The 19,737-nt window shown below is 35.1% G+C and overlaps 1 protein-coding gene across 1 annotated transcript in view; it reads left to right on the forward strand.

Moving 5' to 3' along the window:
- Nucleotides 1-816: 816 nt before the first annotated feature.
- The window catches only part of LOC306860944 (excitatory amino acid transporter 5-like), a gene marked incomplete at both ends in the record, with an annotated part of 36,450 nt that continues 17,529 nt past the window's right edge, over nucleotides 817-19,737 (forward strand). Inside the window, 2 exons of the mRNA XM_079402970.1 lie at nucleotides 817-957; nucleotides 14,720-14,799. Coding sequence (XP_079259096.1) covers nucleotides 817-957; nucleotides 14,720-14,799 — 221 coding nt within the window. The remainder of the gene's footprint in view (nucleotides 958-14,719; nucleotides 14,800-19,737) is intronic.

Here is a 19,737-nt window from a genome sequence, read left to right on the forward strand (position 1 = left end):
TAAAAGAAATAAATTTGTCTGACTCCAAAACGGTACTGACTTTAAACGGTAGTTTACATATTTTTCATGTCCATGTTTTTGTTCATATGTGCATCATGTCTAAGACTATTCTCAATATGTCTTAACATATCTAAATTTCTTCTGCAGATTTCTTAAGAATTTGAACTAAAAATCATCTTCCACTTGCATGTTTTACTCTCAAAATGGTCATGCCTCTAAAAAAAAAAGTGAATTCTTTCTGAATCAGTTCAGAATCTGTTCAAATAAAGGCACAGAATTGTCGCACTTTAACCCCCAAATCCCAGAATGCAACTGATATGCACCTGTAAACATTCACACACCCATAAATGAAACCATTTTCCTTCATTCAACATAATTTATGAACAGATCCAGCCAGTTTGATCTTCATTTGATGCTCTGTGCATGTAATCCAGGCCACAGACCCCTTCACACAGCGTGCTTTCGCTAATAGGATTGATGCTGTCCGCACTGTGCACAACACCAACTGTTGCTTGCTTCCTATTGGCTGAACTGGAAGGTGGGTGGGGCTGATATGTCCCGAATGGGCTGAAAACAGTGGATGATTGAAAAGTGTGATGGTCTTCTTAGTCCATCGCTGCATGGTGAAGGCAAGAAAGAGAGTATGAGTGTTTTCTCCAGATCCTGAGCATAACCTGTACTTATTATCTGCACGTTGTTATCCGTCAGTCCATTCTTTCTCATCCATCTGCGTGGGTGGGTCTCCCATCTGGATCTGGGTAGTGGATATATGGAGATCTGCTAGTGTGGCTGGTGTTTTGTGGACGTGGGACAACGATGGCCGTAGCGCTGGATGCAGTTTGGGTGCGAATAAAAGGGGTCTGTAAGCAGAACGGCCTGCTCATCCTCTCGGTGTTGGCTGTTGTTATCGGATGTCTGCTCGGCTTCTTCCTGCGCTCCAAAAACCTCTCGGAGCAGGTTAGTCTCCCTGTAGACTCTTATATGTACTACAATGAACGGCTGCACCAGATGCCACCAAAACAATGTAAAATCCTCCCCAAAAACCTCCCATAAAACCTTCTCCTATCCCACCTACAGTGTCAGTATGATCCAAACTTCTCCTGATGGTCACATTTGCTCCAAATGACCTTTAGCTTTCCTTTTTTAATTTTTGGATGACTTTTCAGTAGAAGCCTATAATCTGGGCTTTTTTTTTTATGATTATCGGTTGATCTTTATGGGATTTCAATGAAATTATTATAGTTTCATGGTCTCATTTTGTCCAAATGACCTTTGGGTTTCATTTTTTTTTTTTTTTTTGGATGACTTTTCAGTAAAAATCTAAAATCAGGGATTTTCTATGATTGTTGGTTGATCAATATGGTTTTACGATTGGACTATTATGGTCTCATTTGGTCCAAATGACCTCTGGGGGTTCCTTTTCTTTGGATGACTTTGCAGTAAGTTCTAAATCAGGTCTTTTTATGATTATTGGTTGATCAATATGGTTTTCTTTCATTTGAATGACTTTCCAGTAGAAGGCTAAAATCATTGATTTATGATTATCGGTTGATCAATAGGGTTTTTTTTGTGTGTGTGTGTTTGTTTTTTATGACTATGGTCTCATTTGGTCCAAATGACCTCTGGGTTTGCTTTTTTATGGATGACTTCCCAGTGAAAAACCTAAAATCTGGACTTTTTTATTGGTTGATGAACATCGGTTTTTCGATTATATTACAACTTGAACAATTTGGTTAAATGTTATGTCTTGTTATGTCTTAGTTTTAAGACCTTTTTCCTGAATTTCCCTTTTTAATCAATCACAATAATGCAATACCATTTGAACTGATTGAAATTTTAAATGATATTTGGATTGATACTGCTTTTAGTCTTGTTTTCCAGTACAAATAATTGAACATTCTTAAATTAATATACATTTATATTATTTTTCTGGCCCTGCTAAAAGATATTTTGTCTTGTTTTAAACATAAATTTCCCTAATTTATAAAAATTCAGGTACATATCTTTAACTTTATACAATTTTGGTTCTCAGTGAAATTCTGATTTAATAATGATTAGATAATTGAACTGGAAAACAACACAGGAATACGTCTGGGGTTTTTTGCAGCGTGGTATATTCTAGTTCTTCATTAGATTAAAATAACAGTACCTGAATGAATGGCAACTGACGAACAAAAGGTACCGTTTCTCCCTTTTTCATTCCGTGTCCGCTTCAACAAAAACCTCCAATATGATTCTCAAATACACCTAAAAATAAAACCTCCACAGGCCATTTGATGTGACGACCAGGGATTACTGTCCAATCATACAAATGCTCTTAGTAATTGTACATTAAGCAAGTGCTGCTTAGCCTCGTGGCGTTTAAAGCAGGTTGATGATTCTATCTGCCATTTCAGCTAAATTGCAACTGGCTCTTGAAAAAAAAATAAAAATGGCTTATTTTGCAAGAATATCACAGTTTGGACCTAAAAATAAAAGAAAATGTTATGTGAATTCATGCATTTGGCATCCACTTTTATCCATAGAGACTTATGGTTTGTCAGTACATGAATTCACTGGGAACTACACTCATGACCTTTGCATTGCTAGTTAAGATCTATAAGTTGAACTACAGGAACGTGGCAATTTCATTTATATAAATATATGTAAAGTGGCAGTATTTCTGCCATACTGAAATCACATTGCACCAAAATCTTAAAATATGTTCCAATTAGCTGTGATTGTTTGCCATCACAGTATTTTCCTTTCAGTATTGAGAGATTATTTGTTGATGGGAATTATCTGCTTGAGACTGTGTAAATATATCCATTGCTATCCATGAGAGGAAATGATCATGATAATGTTTGGCTCACTTGATACACCACCCTCTCTCTCATACACTCTTTCTTATACTCTCTTTGTCTCCGTAGCAAGTCATCGATGTACATTCAGTGCTTTGAGGGATAGGAAGTAGTAGGTATAGCTTCCACAAATATCTCTCATGCACTTTCTATATGCATAAAGAATAGTACACGAATCCATACATATATGACATTTATATAAAACATTGTCAATTCAGATATATATGCTTATTGATTTATTTTTATACAAAAGCAAACAGAAAAATCGGTCAAGAGCTTGGGATGTGTGTTGGTTTTGTAAGAATTATTTATGAGAATTACGAGAGGAGAGAGAAAAGACTTAATTAACCTGAAAGCGCACACACGCATACATTTAGCCAATTTTCTACATGAAATAGACTGTTTAAAATAAATACAACTTCAGATAATAATAATTTTATCATTTTACCTTTCAGGAGCTCAAATTTGGTAAATTTTTCAAAAGTTTTGTTCTTAAAGCAAATACATACACATAATCTTGGAATAATTATGATTTTTTTTAAATGTGTTTTGAAAAAAGTTTCTTGTGCTCACCAAGGCTGCATTTATTTGATCAAAAATACAGTAAAACTACAAAATTCAATTACATTGAAAAATGTAATTGTGACATTCATAATGTTACAAAAGATTTCTGTCATTTCTGCCTTCAGTTTACACAAAATTATTAAGCAGAAAAACTTTGATAATGTTCAACACTGATAAAAAATATTGTAATTGTAATGACATTTCACAATATCAATATATTACTGTATTTTGATTAAAAAAATGCAGTCTTGGTGAGCAGAAAATACTTATTTGAAAACATTTAAAAAAAAAATTGATTGTACCTTTACGTGTGTGTGTTTGTAATCCTGAAAATATCATAATTGATCTGTTTATGTGTATAATTTATGGTGTGTTTTTAAAAGCAATCAGTTTTTTTCTACGAGCCATTGGACATTGATGTGTTTTCCTACAATACACATTCAACTTTGACGAGCTGTTTTGATAAATGCAAATCCCTGCTGTCCTTCTCCTAGACAGATTTGCAAACTTAATTCACAAAGCTGTCTCACAATACAGACTCTCACACTCGCTCTTTTGTTGTTTGTATTTTGAAACGCAGAAGCTGAGCGCTACATCTGTTGGAGTGGTTTTGTGTGTAAAGCTCAGCGATAGCGATGTAATGACTCTATGTAATCTCAGCCCTGGCACCGAAAAGATGCGAAAACGTGACCGTGAGTCATGCATCACATTAGTCAGAAGCACTTCTTTTTTTTTTTTTTTTGGCAAAGCAAATGGAAGACATAACACTTCCATTTGGACACAAAAGTGTTTACGGTCACTTTGAAGAGGCTTTTTTTGTTAGTGAGGTTGTTGTTTTAAAAGCATCGTATTGTGTATGCGGTTAGTTCAATCGGCACAGCAATGTTTCTTCATTCTCTTTCAGATGTGAGCCTATTTTTGGGTTTGCCTTGCTGTGATGCATTGAATGAAACAAAAGAAAACACAGCATGCACATGTTCAATAGTTGAATTAAGAAAGTCTAAATGTGTTGAGAGTGTATACATAGTCTGTATACATGTATACATAGTCTTCACCATGCTGGAAAATCTGGCTAAATCCAGTTTAAAGGAAATGGTGAATAAAATAGATAATGTTATTATCCCTATTTTTCTTTCTTTCATGGAAATGATGAAAGTCAATATAAGTCATAAAGCAAAAATGATAAAAAGCAGTCCATACAATTTGTGCACCATTTTCCATGTTCTTTTAGAGTTGTGTAAGGAAGAGACAAGCTGTTCACTGAAAATACTTAGCTCATTAGAATATGTTCACTTCATGGGGACATTTTGGGATGAATAATGGGGACATATAATGGCTTGAATCACAGAGCAATCATGCAGATGTCTTCAATGATACTTAAATGTTCTTTTTGTCATTTCTTGAGCTCAGTAATGCTCATTCATGTTCAGTATATGGAAAAGAGCCATTGAAATACCCTGAAATTAGAAAAAAAAAATGCATTTTTCTTTCAACAGAACTGAAAAACCATAATCCAAATTTGGAAAGATCTTTGAATTAATAGTTGTTGGTGGTTTTGCATAGTTTCTAGCTGGTCCAAGAAGGTATTTTGAGGTCATCAGTTATGGTTTAACCTGGCTGGTTTATGTAGTTGACCAGTTGGACTACCAGATGTTGGGCCTGTTAGACCACCTAACAGACAAAACTGTATCAGGAAAACACCAAAACCAAGTCCCTTGTTAAAAGGAAGCATACTTTTACATACTTAAAATTGTTATTTAATAAAAATGTATTAAAAAAAAAAAAACTTGGAAGCAAAATACTTGTGTGAACTGAATGTAATTTTTTTCAGACAATTAAATGTTATTTGCAATTAAATAAAAATGTATTATAGTTAAAATCCAAATTGCAATGCAATGTTCTGACCCAGTACAGTAGGTCTTACAATACATCTTTAAATGTAATTTCATAATTATGTTGTCTTTGAAATATGGTTTAAGTGTACTACTGAGTGCACTGACAAGTGTTTATGCTAAACTAAAATATACTATAATGTCATTTCTATTGAAACTGTAAATATAAATATGTAAACAGATATAAATGTGTAGGCTATTTACATATATTATTAATTACACGTTTGTATTGAAGTAGCAATTTAAAATATGCTTTAAATGAACTTAAAATAATGAGGTGCTTTGCATGTGCTTTACATATGTTACTCAACACATGAAAATAAATGCACTCCTTTAAAGGACAACAAACAATTATTAAAACAATGATTTCAAATGTGTAAAACTTTTATTTGACAACCTTTATTAGACAGTGCACGTTAAAAGTGTACTCGATGTAAATTTACTCTCTTTAAGTACACTTAAATCGCCATTAATATTGTATTATCTGCAAGTACAGGTTTTTTTTTTAATATACACTAGAGATACTATACAAAAATACATTAGATGGACAAAAATGACCAGATGATGGATAATTGTTTGATTTCTGATATTTTCATACTAAATGTATTTTTCTTCAACTACAACGGCTTTGTTGAAAACCCACATTGCACTAATAAAAACCTCTGTAATACCCTTAAAAATATGACCTCAAAACCAAGACAGATTTGGGAGGCTATTTGCTTTCTGTGTTCAAAGAGAGAGTGCTTACTGGGACTGGACTCATATCTCAGTGTCAAAGCAGCTGAGCGTGAGCAGAAATGCAAACTCTCACTGAAGCTCAGCTGGATTCTGTTGTGTGTTTTTTTTTAAATACTGGTATAAAATGAATCCTGCAGTGCATTGTGTGATGCCTTTGAAGTGATTGGGAGTATCTCACACATTCAGAAAGCCAGCAGGTGCTTTTGAAAGCTGCAGCTTATTGTGTGACCCTAAATGATATCCTTGCGATTCTGTTGTGTCCTTGAGTAAGACACTGGAAGGAGTGACATGTACAAACTTTTTTGTGGAGTTATACAATGTATGGGAGTTGTCATGCTTCATAAAGAACTAAAAGCACCTTAAGAGCTGTCCATTTACCTGTTCTCAACACTATAGAACAATACTCGACAACATATAAAATGCACTGTTAAAGGCAATACAATGGCTTTGTATTACTTTTACTTACTTTACATTTTACTTTTAGTCATTTAGCAGACGCTTTTATCCAAAGCGACTTACAAATAAGACAAATTACACACCTGAACCTTCAAACTGCACTTAAACTTGAACATCATGAATGTGCCAGGACTGAATTATTATTAATAATAATAAAATAAAAAATAAAAACCTTGGAAAAAAGTAAACTGAAATAAATCAAAATATAAAAATATCTTAAACTTATTTAATTTCAATAGTTGCCAAGGCAACCTTTCTGATTTAACGTTTCCCCTGATTTAACTAATATACTAACATAACTAACCCTATGCAAGACAAAGGTAATTGCAACAATTTATCTCACAATTCTGACTTTTTTTTCTTACAATTCAGAGATAAACATGCAATTGCGAGAAAAAAAGTCAGAATTGCGAGATAAAAATAACGATTATTTATTTATTTTATTATATTTAGTTCTGTGGCTGAAACAGTCTTCCATAAAAATAAAACAAAAATTCATAAAAACGATGGGCATTTAAAAACAAATAATAAAAAATTAATAAAAGTAACTAAAATTCAAATGAAAGGAGTTCAAATAAAAAGCACTTCAAAATATTAATAAAAAAATAATTCATCATTTATTTTAACTTTATGTACTAAATAACTAAAACTGAAAAGAAAAAAAAAAAGAAAAGAAAATATAGACATATTTTAAGAAAATATAGAAACAAAATCCTAAATAATAGTATCTTAATGACACTAAACTAGCTGGTCTGAATGTCTGGAAGAATGAATGAGATTTGACACAGCAAGGATGGAAGGTAGAATTTCAGGCAATAACAAATTACATATTATATGTGTTCCTCACACACAGCTGTATGGCCTTGGAAAACTTATGAGATGTAATGCAAGTCTTCTTTATAGTGGCTTTTGTAGCTGGACAAATGGTAATGATGCCTATTTTTACTGTATTGTAAAAGAAATCAGAAAAAAGAAAGTCAACACGAGGCTGAGTAAACGATGACAGAATTGTTATCTCTGGTGATTTACTCCTTTGAAGAAAAGCTGTTTCCATATCTGCTTATATTGAGGGCATCACCACAGATAAAGTACAGACGTCACCACATATCCAGACGGAAAACATACAAAAGCCTGCAGGAAATTTGAATACTCATCTATTTTTTTTTTGGCCACATCAGACGCCAAGACCTCAGTGTTGTGTAGATTACAGAAAACAAATTTGGAATATAAAGAAGCAGTTCAATTAAAAATACATTTATTCACACTCAAGTTGTTTCCAAACCTCTTTTTACGCAGGTAAAACGAAATTAGATATGTTTTGGAGTACGCATAATGCTCTTTTCCATGTAGCGACAGATGACCACATCTGTCAGGGTCTGAAAAGTTTATTGATCTTATTTATCCATAGCTTTGTATCCAAAGTCATTATCAACTTGGAATTCAATCTGTTCGTCATGCAATGCTATTGTATGATTTCAAAAAACTTAGTGGGTTTTAAAATGAGTCCACAACATAATTCTGTGAGGAAATACATTCTTTGATTCAGGACAATATTACCTGATTAACAGCTGATCTTCAGCTCAATTCCTCTGATGAGTAATTAGTGGATGTTTGTTCCTCTTGAAGATGGCAGGATTCAAGCAGGTGTCCTGAGGTCTTGAGGAAGCACTTGATGGGGAAACTGTTGTACTCTGAAATAAGAGCGTTCACCAAGATGTTAGTATTTTAATACGTGAAAGCTGGCTATACAGTGTACTTTTATTTAGTAAATCTTTTCATTAATCAAATCCACTTAAATTAAACATATGGATGGATGGATAAATAGCTAGCTAGATAGATAGATAGATAGATAGATAGATAGATAGATAGATAGATAGATAGATAGATAGATAGATAGATAGATAGATAGATAGATAGATAGATAGATAGATAGATAGATAGATAGATAGATAGATAGATCGATAGATAGATAGATAGATAGATAGATTGATAGATCGATAGATAGATAGATATGCCGACTATGCAGTTAAAGTTAAAGATCTAGTGCTTTGAAACATGCAGCGTTATTCTATGTGGTGACTTAATTTCAACTGAAACAGGAAGACAGGGCGGGACAAACCGAGCAGTCCCGCACCCATCTGCTCGGGCCAGAGCTGTTGAGCTCCGAAATAACTGGATAAATAACTGGATTGGATTCGTCTGAAAGAAGAAAGTCATATAGGCTACACCTAGAATGATTTGAGGGTGAGTAAAACACAGGCTAATTTTTTATTTTTGGGTGAACTAACCCTTTAAAGTGATGAGTAGACTGAAGTTGGGCTCAGGTTGTGCTGTGGGATGTGTTTCCCATACATTTGCTTATTTGTGACGACCTGCCACAATATCAAAACTTGCCACCACAAATAGATTTTGCAAACGGTTTTGACGTTGTTAAATAAACATGAGCACTGCACATCAAAACGTGGCGCGGGTGTTTTTATATCACTGTATCTCTGAAGGAAACCGACTGTCTTTAAAAAAAATTCCAATGTTATTTTCATTTCATCTTGCCTGTAATGCAAGCTTGCCTGATTTGTGTACAGCCATTACCGGGGAAACCTCTATCTCTGCCACTCCAAAAGCGCCTCCTGCTGGCAGAGAATGATTAATTAATGAATAATTTACGCAGCAAACATATTTTGCTTGTTATCAGAAATAATCTACTCTACAGGGACTTTTCTGTTGTTATTGATTCTTTGTGGAAGTCTACCGGAAGTTAAGTTTGGGCCACAAAAGTGCATGTGCAGTAATGTTTGTTTATCTTATTGCCGTCTATTTAGTGAATCCAAAGCATACTGCGCAAATGAACGAATGATCTCATGAGTGTTTTTTTTCTTGGTCATGTAGCCAACAATGTTGTCGGATTAGGCTACAGAAATGTTTTTTTTTTAGTGAATTAAAAACTACAGTGTGAGAAGTGTAGTATGACTTTTTTTTTTTTTTTTTGAATGAATGAATGAATGAATGTAAAAGCTAACACCACAGCCACTGCAGGTCGATTCCCCGAACACATTTTTTTTTTTTTTTGTATATCAAATGCATAAAGCGTGACCAGGGTCATTACAGAACAAATAACTCTAAAGTTATTTTAATGGATCAAAAACATCCTTGCAACTAGTTTATGACTCCCCAAAATATGAATTTTATGAGTCGGTTTTGTTTTGTTTTGTTTTGTTTTTGAATGAATGAATGAATGAATGAATGAAAACGCTAACACCACACCTACTGCAGTCCGTTTCCCGAATGAATGATTTGAATGAGTCTGATAAGAATTAAAAATAAATAAATCTGATAAAGAATCAAAAGCCTACAGCGAGACGACTCGACAACAACTAACTTTTAATAGTCGTTTTTAATAAAGAAAGAAATTTGCAATTTTCTAAGTAATAATAATAGGCTTAAATAGATAGATCGATAGATAGATAATCTCCACTTCAATAGCAAAACGATTTGGAGAAATGTAGCATTACATCACTTGCTCACCAATGGATGCTCTGCAGTGAATGGGTGCCGTCAGAATGAGAGTCCAAACAGCTGATAAAAACATCACAATAATCCACAAATAATCCACACGACTCCAGTCCATCAGTTAACATCTAATCTATCAAGACATTATCAACTTCAAACTTTTACTTCCTGCTAAAATACAAGCCCATAACCCCTAATAATGCTTCCTCCAGTGAAAAAGTCAATCTCCTGTTGACCTCTCACATCAAAATCTACCCACATATTTGTTCAGATCTGTTTTGAACCGTTTTGGCTTGTGCATATTTCCCTCCTTATTCAGGTGAGATGACGTTTTCACTGGAGAAAGTGATATTATGGATAGAGGACTTGTATTTTTGTCGGAAGCAACAGTTTGAAGTTAAAAACATTCTAATGATGGATTTGTTTCTTACTAACATGCAGCTTTTTCACTTCACAAGATTTTAATTGATGGACTGGAGTGGGGTGGATTACTTGTGGATTATCTGTTGTTTGGACTCTCGTTCTGACGGCACCCATTCACTGCAGAGGATCCATTGGTGAGCAAGTGATGTAAGGCTACTTTTCTCAAAATCTCTTACAATTAAGAAACAAATCTTGGACAGTCTGTGGGTGAGGACATTTTCAGCAAATTGTCATTTTTGGGTGATTTTTTTGTTTTTATGTACTGGATTAATCAACCAGGAAAAGTATAGTAATATCTATTAGTTTATATTCACCTTTAGTGTCTGTAGGCAGTTTGTAAACAGTATTTCAAAATCTTGCAGGATGCATTTGTATTGTGTTGTTTAGTATGCCACCCAGTCATATTTAACCATTAAAAATACACACAATGTTCCTTTTACAGATGTGTGCCTCTGCTATCGCACACAAATGAGCCACTTATCCAGAAATCAGTGGCTAATTTTTATACAACTGCTTTGTAATTCTTCTCAGAGTGAAGGAACAAAGGCATATTATTACAAATCTACAGCAAAAATTGAGCATTCAAAAACAAAGCATGAGATGTTCTTAAAGAAGTAATGGCAATCATTGTTCTATTGTAAATTATGGGTCTGTACATCTTGCAACATGAGAAAAAACAACAACATTCGGACCAGTCCTTTCATAATTTCTACAGTAAGACCTGCAATGAAGTGGCTTCCCACTATAATTAAAGTAATCCATGCAGGAAGGAAGAGAACTTTGTTTTTGATATTGCAACAAGCAGATAGGAAAGTTTTCAATGAGATAAGTTGCCATGTTCTTTCCCAGAAGTTCCTCTTAAGAAATGATTGGCTTCTGTAAGGAGAAATTACATTGAAAGGGTTCAGGGTAATTACAGAGTCTTTTGTACCAGGGCGAGGTCATTTTGATATTTATCTACAGCATGTTGACATACAATTTGTTTTTCTGTATTCTAAGAGTAATTATCTGAGAAGCTCTATATAATGATGGAAATGGAAATGATGGAAATGGAAAAGAGGTAATAGATGTAAAGACGTGCAGAGCCTATTTCCCGTATAGTGCTCATTTCTCATCCTTTTCCATTCTATCTTCCTTGAAAGAAATCACAGATGAGATGTCACATTTTTAAGAAATTTTGAAAGAACACAGTTTGAGACACTGTTGATATTTATTCTGAAATCTTAATCTCATTTGTGATTTTTATATTTTTTTGGCCTTTCCAATAAAAGCTTTCTTGTACATTTTCTCTTCTTCCCATAAATGACATCTCAGTAATATCTTTATTGCTTCTCCTAGATGCCAATGATGTTAATTGGAGAGAAAATTGAGACATTTGTAAAGCTCCTACTGCTTAGAAAAATACCCCTGGATCATGTCTCTTCTGGGATTTCATCTCAACAATCAAGCAATCAACTTCTGAGCTATGCATGTTTTTCCCTGAGATACAACCCGAATTCCAGAAATGTTGGGACGTTTTTTAAATTCGAATAAAATGAAAACTAAAAGAATTTCAAATCACATGAGCCAATATTTTATTTACAATAGAACATAGATAACAAAGTTTAAACTGAGAAATTTTACAATTTTATGTACAAAATGAGCTCATTTCAAATTTGATGCCTGCTACAGGTCTCAAAATAGTTGGGACGGGGGCATGTTTACCATGGTGTAGCATCGCCTCTTCTATTCAAAACAGTTTGAAGACGTCTGGGCATTGAGGTTATGAGTTTCTGGAGTTTTGGTGTTGGAATTTGGTCCCATTCTTGCCTGATATAGGTTTCCAGCTGCTGAAGAGTTTGTGGTCGTCTTTGATGTATTATTCATTTAATGATGTTCTCTATAGGTGAAAGATCTGGACTGCAGGCAGGTCAATTCAGCACCCAGACTTTTCTACAACAAAGCCATGCTGTTGTAATAGCTGCAGTATGTGGTTTGCATTGTCCTTCTAAAATACACAAGGCCTTCCCTGAAATAGACGTCATCTGGAGGGGAGCATATGTTGCTCTAAAACCTTATCAGAATCAGCTTTATTCGCCAAGTGTGCGCAAACACGAGGAATTTGTTGTGGTTTTTAAAATGCTCTGGTACATACATACATACATACATATCTGACATATCTGACATGAGAACAGAAACATTTAAATAAGACTTAACAATAATAATAATAATGTGAAAGAGTCTGGAACAGAAGATTTATGTACAGATTTGTGCCTCATTTACTCAATATATATACAGCTGTTTAGAAAAATATGCATATATATTTACAAAATACTAGGGAGAGAGTCAATAATTAGAGATGGGGAATGAATTACAGGCATGAATGACAGGACACAGGTAATAATTCCTGTTTTAGTTATTTAGGCTGGAGATGGCATGGGGGAAAAAATAGTTTTTATGCTTAGATGTTCTAGTACACAGAGATCTGTAGCGTCTGCCTGAGGGGACAACTGCAAACAGGTCGTGTCCAGGGTGAGAAGGGTCTGTGATGATGTTACCTGCCCGTTTCTTCACTCTGGAGTAGTACAAGTCCTGAAACATCGGCAAAAGGTTATCTGGTGTGCTATTTCTTATGTCCAATAGTTCGTTTCTAGTGAAGCTGATCTGAAAAATGTTGCTTAAGACAGGACAAACAAACAAAAACAGAAAAAGTACCAAGGAGCAACAAACCGAAGCGGCCATGTTGTGGAGGAATAACATATTTTTGTACTTAAATTGGAATGGAAAGGAAAAAGGAATGCATTGATTATAAAATCCAATTTGCACACATGCAACAATATGTGTATCTAACAGGGAGATTCTGTAGGACAAATTATTGCTTTCAAATGCAAAATGATATTATATGAACTGCATTTGCATTGATTAAATCCATTCCCTTTCCACTTTGCCAGTTTGTGGTATGCATATTTGTACTTAAAGCTTTGTGTGAATGTATGCACAACAATTATTGACATTTAGATATTTAAACATTTGCATTTATCAGCCAGCATCCAAACAGAATTTAAAATAGTCTGAAATATATATTTTTTTTATAACTGTGTGTGAGTCTGCGTGGTGCTCTGAGTTTTAAGATGATTAATTTCTCTGCTCTGGCAGTCCTCTGTTCACATAGCACGACACAAAACCAGCAGAGCTTAAAGCAAAGAGGCTTTCTCAGAGTCCTGACCGCAGGCCAAGCATCCAACCACTGAGAGAGAGAGAGATTTGGGCGTTATCACCAGGCAGTTTCTTTAGTTTCGGACTGCGGTCACTGCTAAGGGCAGATGAAGGGATGTGTTGCGGCAAACTCAATAAGATCTGCTGATTACTGCTGTTCTCTGGAGCTTCTGAAGTTAACCTTCTTGTTGTGTTCAGAAACTAGATACAACACTGGTTTCCATGCAATTTGCCAAAAATATGTACTATGAAAACACAAAAGACTAATGTATTAACAGAAGACCTGTCAGAGATTAAAAATATAAAATACGTGAGTAATTTAGTACTTCCCATTTGTTTGTTTTTTGTGTTATATTGTGAAAAACACTTCTTTTCAGTGCTGAAACAGACTAACAACTGAGATCCAAAAAACTACCAACTACTACTGTGAAACTAAACTAGACAAAGAAACAGCAATATTTTGGATTATAATAAATCAGAAGAAGAGTCTTTAATTTCCAGTAAACTAAAACAAGTCCTGAATTTTATAATTTCTCATGCATTTCATATTTTAGTGTTTGACAAGCAACAATAAAGCTTTTCTGTTTTTTTACCAAGTCTTTGCTGTTTTTTAAAGTGTTGATTTTGGCACCCTAAAATATAAATATTCACAAAATATCAATAAGAAATAAGAAATCAGTATTCAAACAGTTTAAAAACTGAGTGTGGGCCAAACTGACTTCAACACAACAGCAGAGCGGCCTGATTAGACTATGCTACGGAACATAATTTCTCAGTTCTGTGTGGGAACCTTATTGCTTTTGTGAGAATTAATTTCTGAGAATGTTAAAAGTCAAAACCTCAGCATGATGTCTGACAGCCATTTCATTCCTATTAAAGCAAAACCTGATACTCTTAAAACAAGCCCTCACCACTGAACTGCACTGTTGGGCAACTTTAAACCAAAGAAAGCCTGAAGGCCTTTACAAATCATCTTTCTCAGAAAACTGGTAAAGAGGCAAATCTAAATCAGAAATTCTATCACATGTTGATTTTCAACATTTCTCTTTGAAAGTAGTGACTGGTCAGTATTTTGTTGATTGCCGTGTCTCTTTTCTACCTTAGGAAGTGCAATACTTCCAGTTTCCTGGAGAGCTGCTGATGAGGATGTTGAAGATGTTGATTTTGCCTCTGGTTGTGTCCAGGTAAGACTTGATATTGCTCTTGATTGATAACAAGCTAATTGTATATCTTCATTCTCTGCTCCAAAAATGTTTAAAACTACTGTTGGGGTCTATAAGATTTTTAAAAATGTTTTAGAAAGAAGTGTCTTTCGCTCATAAAGGCTGCATTTATTTGATTAAAAATACAGTACACGCAGTAATATTGTGAAATATTTCAATATATTGTAAAATGTAATTTATTCCTGTGATGCAAAGCTGAATTTTCAGCATGATTACTCCATACTTCAGAGACAAGGCGAGGCAAGGCAAGTTTATTTAAATAGCATATCTGACCTGAACCGTTTGAGGACCATCCCAGAAAGCCTGACCCAGTGATATCATCAATAACATTCTTAACTTTTGAGATAAAGTAATCAAGGAGAAGAACAGCGCCTTCATAAAAGATATCAGTAATATGAGATACTCATGACAATCTGATGTCTCGAGTGCTTTGGGGTCTAGCTCCCTGTTTGTGCCTGTTTGTGTCGTTCAGTTTTGGATTCTTCCTCTACACTCAATATAAACTGTTGAGATTCACTAGATTCACGGGACTCACCGGCTGTATGCTGAGGGGGTCCATGATGATCTGCTGTGTGTTCTTCCTGTTTTGGAAATCCTGCAAGTAACTTTGTTTCAAAAACTGATATCCTTTTTAGAAGTCTGTGGTAGTTCATGCAGCAAGCAAATTCCACAAGAGGCATTTTCTTTCTCCTCTGTTTGAATGTAGGCAGCTGTGTTTTCCCGTCTCCGGAATGTAAGCTGCTGGCAGTGGGAGGCACAAAAAATAAAATAATAAATCCTCTTTTTAGTAGTGGTATTCCAGTCCTGAAACGTTTTTAGTTTTAGTGTTTGTGCCAAAAATGTGTTTGAGCACTGTGTTGATCTGCTGAAGTTAAAACCTTTCTGAGAAAAGTATAGAAACAGGGAGCAAAGCACAGAGCAGTAAGTAAGACTATCCGAACAGTAGCGAACCTGGAAGTAAGTCACACGATCCTTTAGAATCATTCTAATATGCTGATTTGATACTCAAGAAACATTTATTTAAAAACAAATCAATGTTGAATACAGTTGGTCTGCTTCATACAATTTGTGGAGACAGTGGTCATATTTTTTTAGGATCTTTGATGATTAAAATATTTTAAAGAACAGCATTTATTTGAAATAGAAATATTATAAATGTCACTTTTTATCAATCTGGTGAGCCACCTAAACTAACTTGAACCTCCTAGAAACCATGTTCCAATAACATAGTCTCATCCCAACTCGTCACATATTGACGCTTGGTTTTTGCGTCGCTTTTTGACGCTCAAGGTACCCTTTTCGCGTCACTTTTCGACGTGAAGGGAAGGTAATTTTTTTAAATAGGAAACACTTAGCGTATATTAATAATTTGTAAAAAAATTATGCCAGTACTTGCATCTGCCTCCTATATCTTGCGTTTTCTTCACTGATGGTAGGTTTAGGGGCAGGGTTGGGTAAGTCATTATTTTGACTGTTTACATTCAAAAATCACACCTCTACATATATGCAATAATGGCAGCCTTATTATGAAGATAAAATTCCCAATAGCGCGTTAGCATATCGACGCCGAAAAATTACGCTTCCCTTCACGTCGAAATATGACGATAAAGGGGTACCTTTAGCGTCAAAAAGCGACGCCAAATCCAAAGCGTCAATATGTGACGACTTGGGATGAGACCGGGTTGGTTCCAAACACCTTCCGAAGCTGGTTTTAGCTGGACGTCCATAAGTAATAAATATAATTGGTAGCTTTCATATGAATTCATATCATTATGAATAGTAACAAACAAGCCAAAATATAAACAACATTCCACACTAAAACCAGCAAAAATAAGCAGCCACTAGTTTTTGTGCAATGGTTTTAGTGCAATATGGCTATCCTTCTTAGGAAACTTTGAAAGCAAATATCTTAAAAGAAAAGATGGAAAAGGATTATTTGATGTTGTGTTTAAAGGGGTCATGCACTGCAGTTATTTTTATTTTGTACTGTTCTCTAAGCCACTTACAATGTTATCAAAATTTTTACATTAAAAAAAAAACAGTTTAGAGGTAATAAGCTATTTTCTGTTCTGTTTTTAACCCCCCTCATCAGAACACTCTGTTTGAATAGGCGGATTTGTAGACTCTAAAGTAAACGCCCACCACTATGATTGGCTAACAGTTGACTATGTTTGACAGCGTACATCCTTCACAGATGGACACTGCTGTGATTTAGGTTAAAACTACATGAATACTCAGTACATATCAAACAATCTGTAATAATAGATAAAACAATAGTGACCACAAAATAAAAACAGTTACTCGCACTTCTGTTGCAACATTTCTGTCGGATCCAATATAGTCAGCACAGCATCGTCTTTTAGTTTAAATCTTTCTGAAAATCCCGTGTTGAATTGTGCCTTGTTTGTAAACTAATCGCGGTAAAATGAAGTGAACAAGAACCAAGTTCTTACTGATACGGTCTGGATCTTCAATAAAAATAAAGTCCATCCGCTCTTTCCTAACGTTGGGATCAGAAGGAAGGCAGTGTACGACCAGGAACATGGATTAAAATTAAATGAAAGTTTTATGCCTTCATCTGATTACCAGAAAAATTAAGAAGAACATTTTATAGGGCCCTATTACTGTTTAAGAAAGGACCCTATACTAAAATAGAATAGCTTTAAAATACAGGCCTGTGGTTCTTAATTTCTTTTTATTAATTCACCATTTGTAAACTGATGTTTACTGTTCATTTTTTTTAAATATCAATAGCTTTTGTATTAAAACTATATTCACTGAACGTAATCAAAAAATCGAGAATCGAATCGAATCGAGAGATTGCGAATCTAAATCAAATCGAATTGGGACATCTGAATCGATACCCATCCCTATTCCACAAGCTGTCATGTTGGCAGATCAGCTTCAATAAAAGCTGTTTTTAGACTAACGAGAAAGTTTTGAGTTCTGAGGATGCTTTTTTTTATAGTACAGTGACCTCTTATATATCATAAGATCTAGGAATATTTGATTTCTCAGTTCACGACACCTTTGAAACAGCCATAAACTTGAAACATCCCATTCAAAAACATAAAAATTGGTCCATTTGATGCAGAGAGGAGTGTGAATGGTTGAATTGTCAGGCATCAATGGAAAGAGGAGCTAGTCCTTCCACACAATTTCTGAGAACATCCCATTCAGTTCCTGGAAGCGCATGGCTCTTAACATGTGAGCCTATATTTCCTTCGATATGTTAGCCTATTTCCTTTGAGTGTCTTGCGTACGTAAGAAGAAGAGCACATCCTGGTATGCATCTGACCACTGACTTTAGTGAATGTACCCTTTTAAACACATGCACACACACAGACCTTTTAATGTGTCAAAGAGACATAATGTGGAGAGCCATAAACATTGTTTAACACAATCAGTTTCTATTGTCTGAGATGTCAGTTAATTATGTGCATCATTCTCTTCATCTAATAAAAATTTTTAATCATGCAGACAGAACGCTGTATTTGATCAGAATGTACTTCTAAAATAGTTCTCTATAGGATTTTCTTCTTTTTCTCTTGATGAGCCCCAAATTAAAATGTGCCAGTATGACTAGTTCAATTAGATCTAGGTCTTGTACTGAAGAACGCCTCATATTCATACAGACATGCATTTCACATCTTCTGGGAAGAACTCATTAAAAACTTATGGTTTGATGTTAATTAATCAATGTCTGAAAAGTTTGAAATGTCTGAAATGTTCTTGTTCCAGTATGTGGGACAAAACAGTTTGCCAAGCGGGACATAAAAGTGTCTGACTTTAAAGTCAACATGAAACGTATTCCTAACCAGTTTTATTTCCATAATGAATATATTTCTGACTACAACAATATGCAACAAGAGAAATTAAAAATAGTGTTTTACATCAGAATGGAATTTTTGAACAGCTGACACACTAAGAAAAAATGTGACGCGCCATTCCCACATCCGTGCTCGTGACCACTCGCACCTCATGTTTGCGGCTGAATGCAAATGATCATAATAGATATACAACTAGGCCTATGCCCGTGAAAAGACATCAGCAATACAGCGCCAATAATTTTTTTTTAAATAAATAAAAAATGAAAACGAAGCCTGTGCATCACTTTCAGGCACATTCATAATCCTGTGAAACGTTTTTGGCTGTTGACGTTAATAACATGTTTTAATGTCGGTAATAATTTCACCACGCATTGAACTGTCATAAATCTGGTCTATAAACTTCCGTTAACTCACCACCAGAGGTCACTCGCTCACCACATGGACTCTTGCACCACACTAACTGTTGCACGCCACCTCAGATTACAATTCCCATCATCCATTGCACTGACGACACACAGCTGATTGCACTGATTGCACACCCTACATAAACCATGGACTTCCTCTTCCTCTCTGCCGAGTATTGTATTGCGTTTATCACTCCCCTAGTGTTAGCTGCCTTACCGAGCCATTCTGTGTTTGTCTGTTTAGTTCCAGTATTGTTCTGCATTTATAACTCTCCTAGTTTTAGCTGCGATAGGGAACCCACTTTGTTGTCATAGTCTTGCCTTGTGTGTTTTTCTAGTGTTTCGATTCTTGCCCGCGTTTCATGGATTTACCCTTTGCCTTGCCGTTTGGACTCTGTTTGCACCTCTCTTGGACTACTGCTCGTATACCTGGATTATCTCTCTGCCTTGCCCTGTTGGATATTGTTCGCCAATCGTCGACTCTCGCTAGCCCTAGGATTGCTCTGTGTCTTGCCCGTACCATATCTGTTTGCCGTTGTTTGACCCTGCCTGTTTATTGACTATGTTTATAAATAAAAGCTTGCACTTGGATCCGCACGTCTCAAGTCTCGTTCGCCCCGTTACACTAACATTCTCTCTGAGTTTCCATGTCCCCTTACGAAAAT

This window comes from Barbus barbus, assembly GCF_936440315.1.
Source record: "Barbus barbus genome assembly, chromosome: 41".
NCBI lineage: Eukaryota > Metazoa > Chordata > Actinopteri > Cypriniformes > Cyprinidae > Barbus > Barbus barbus.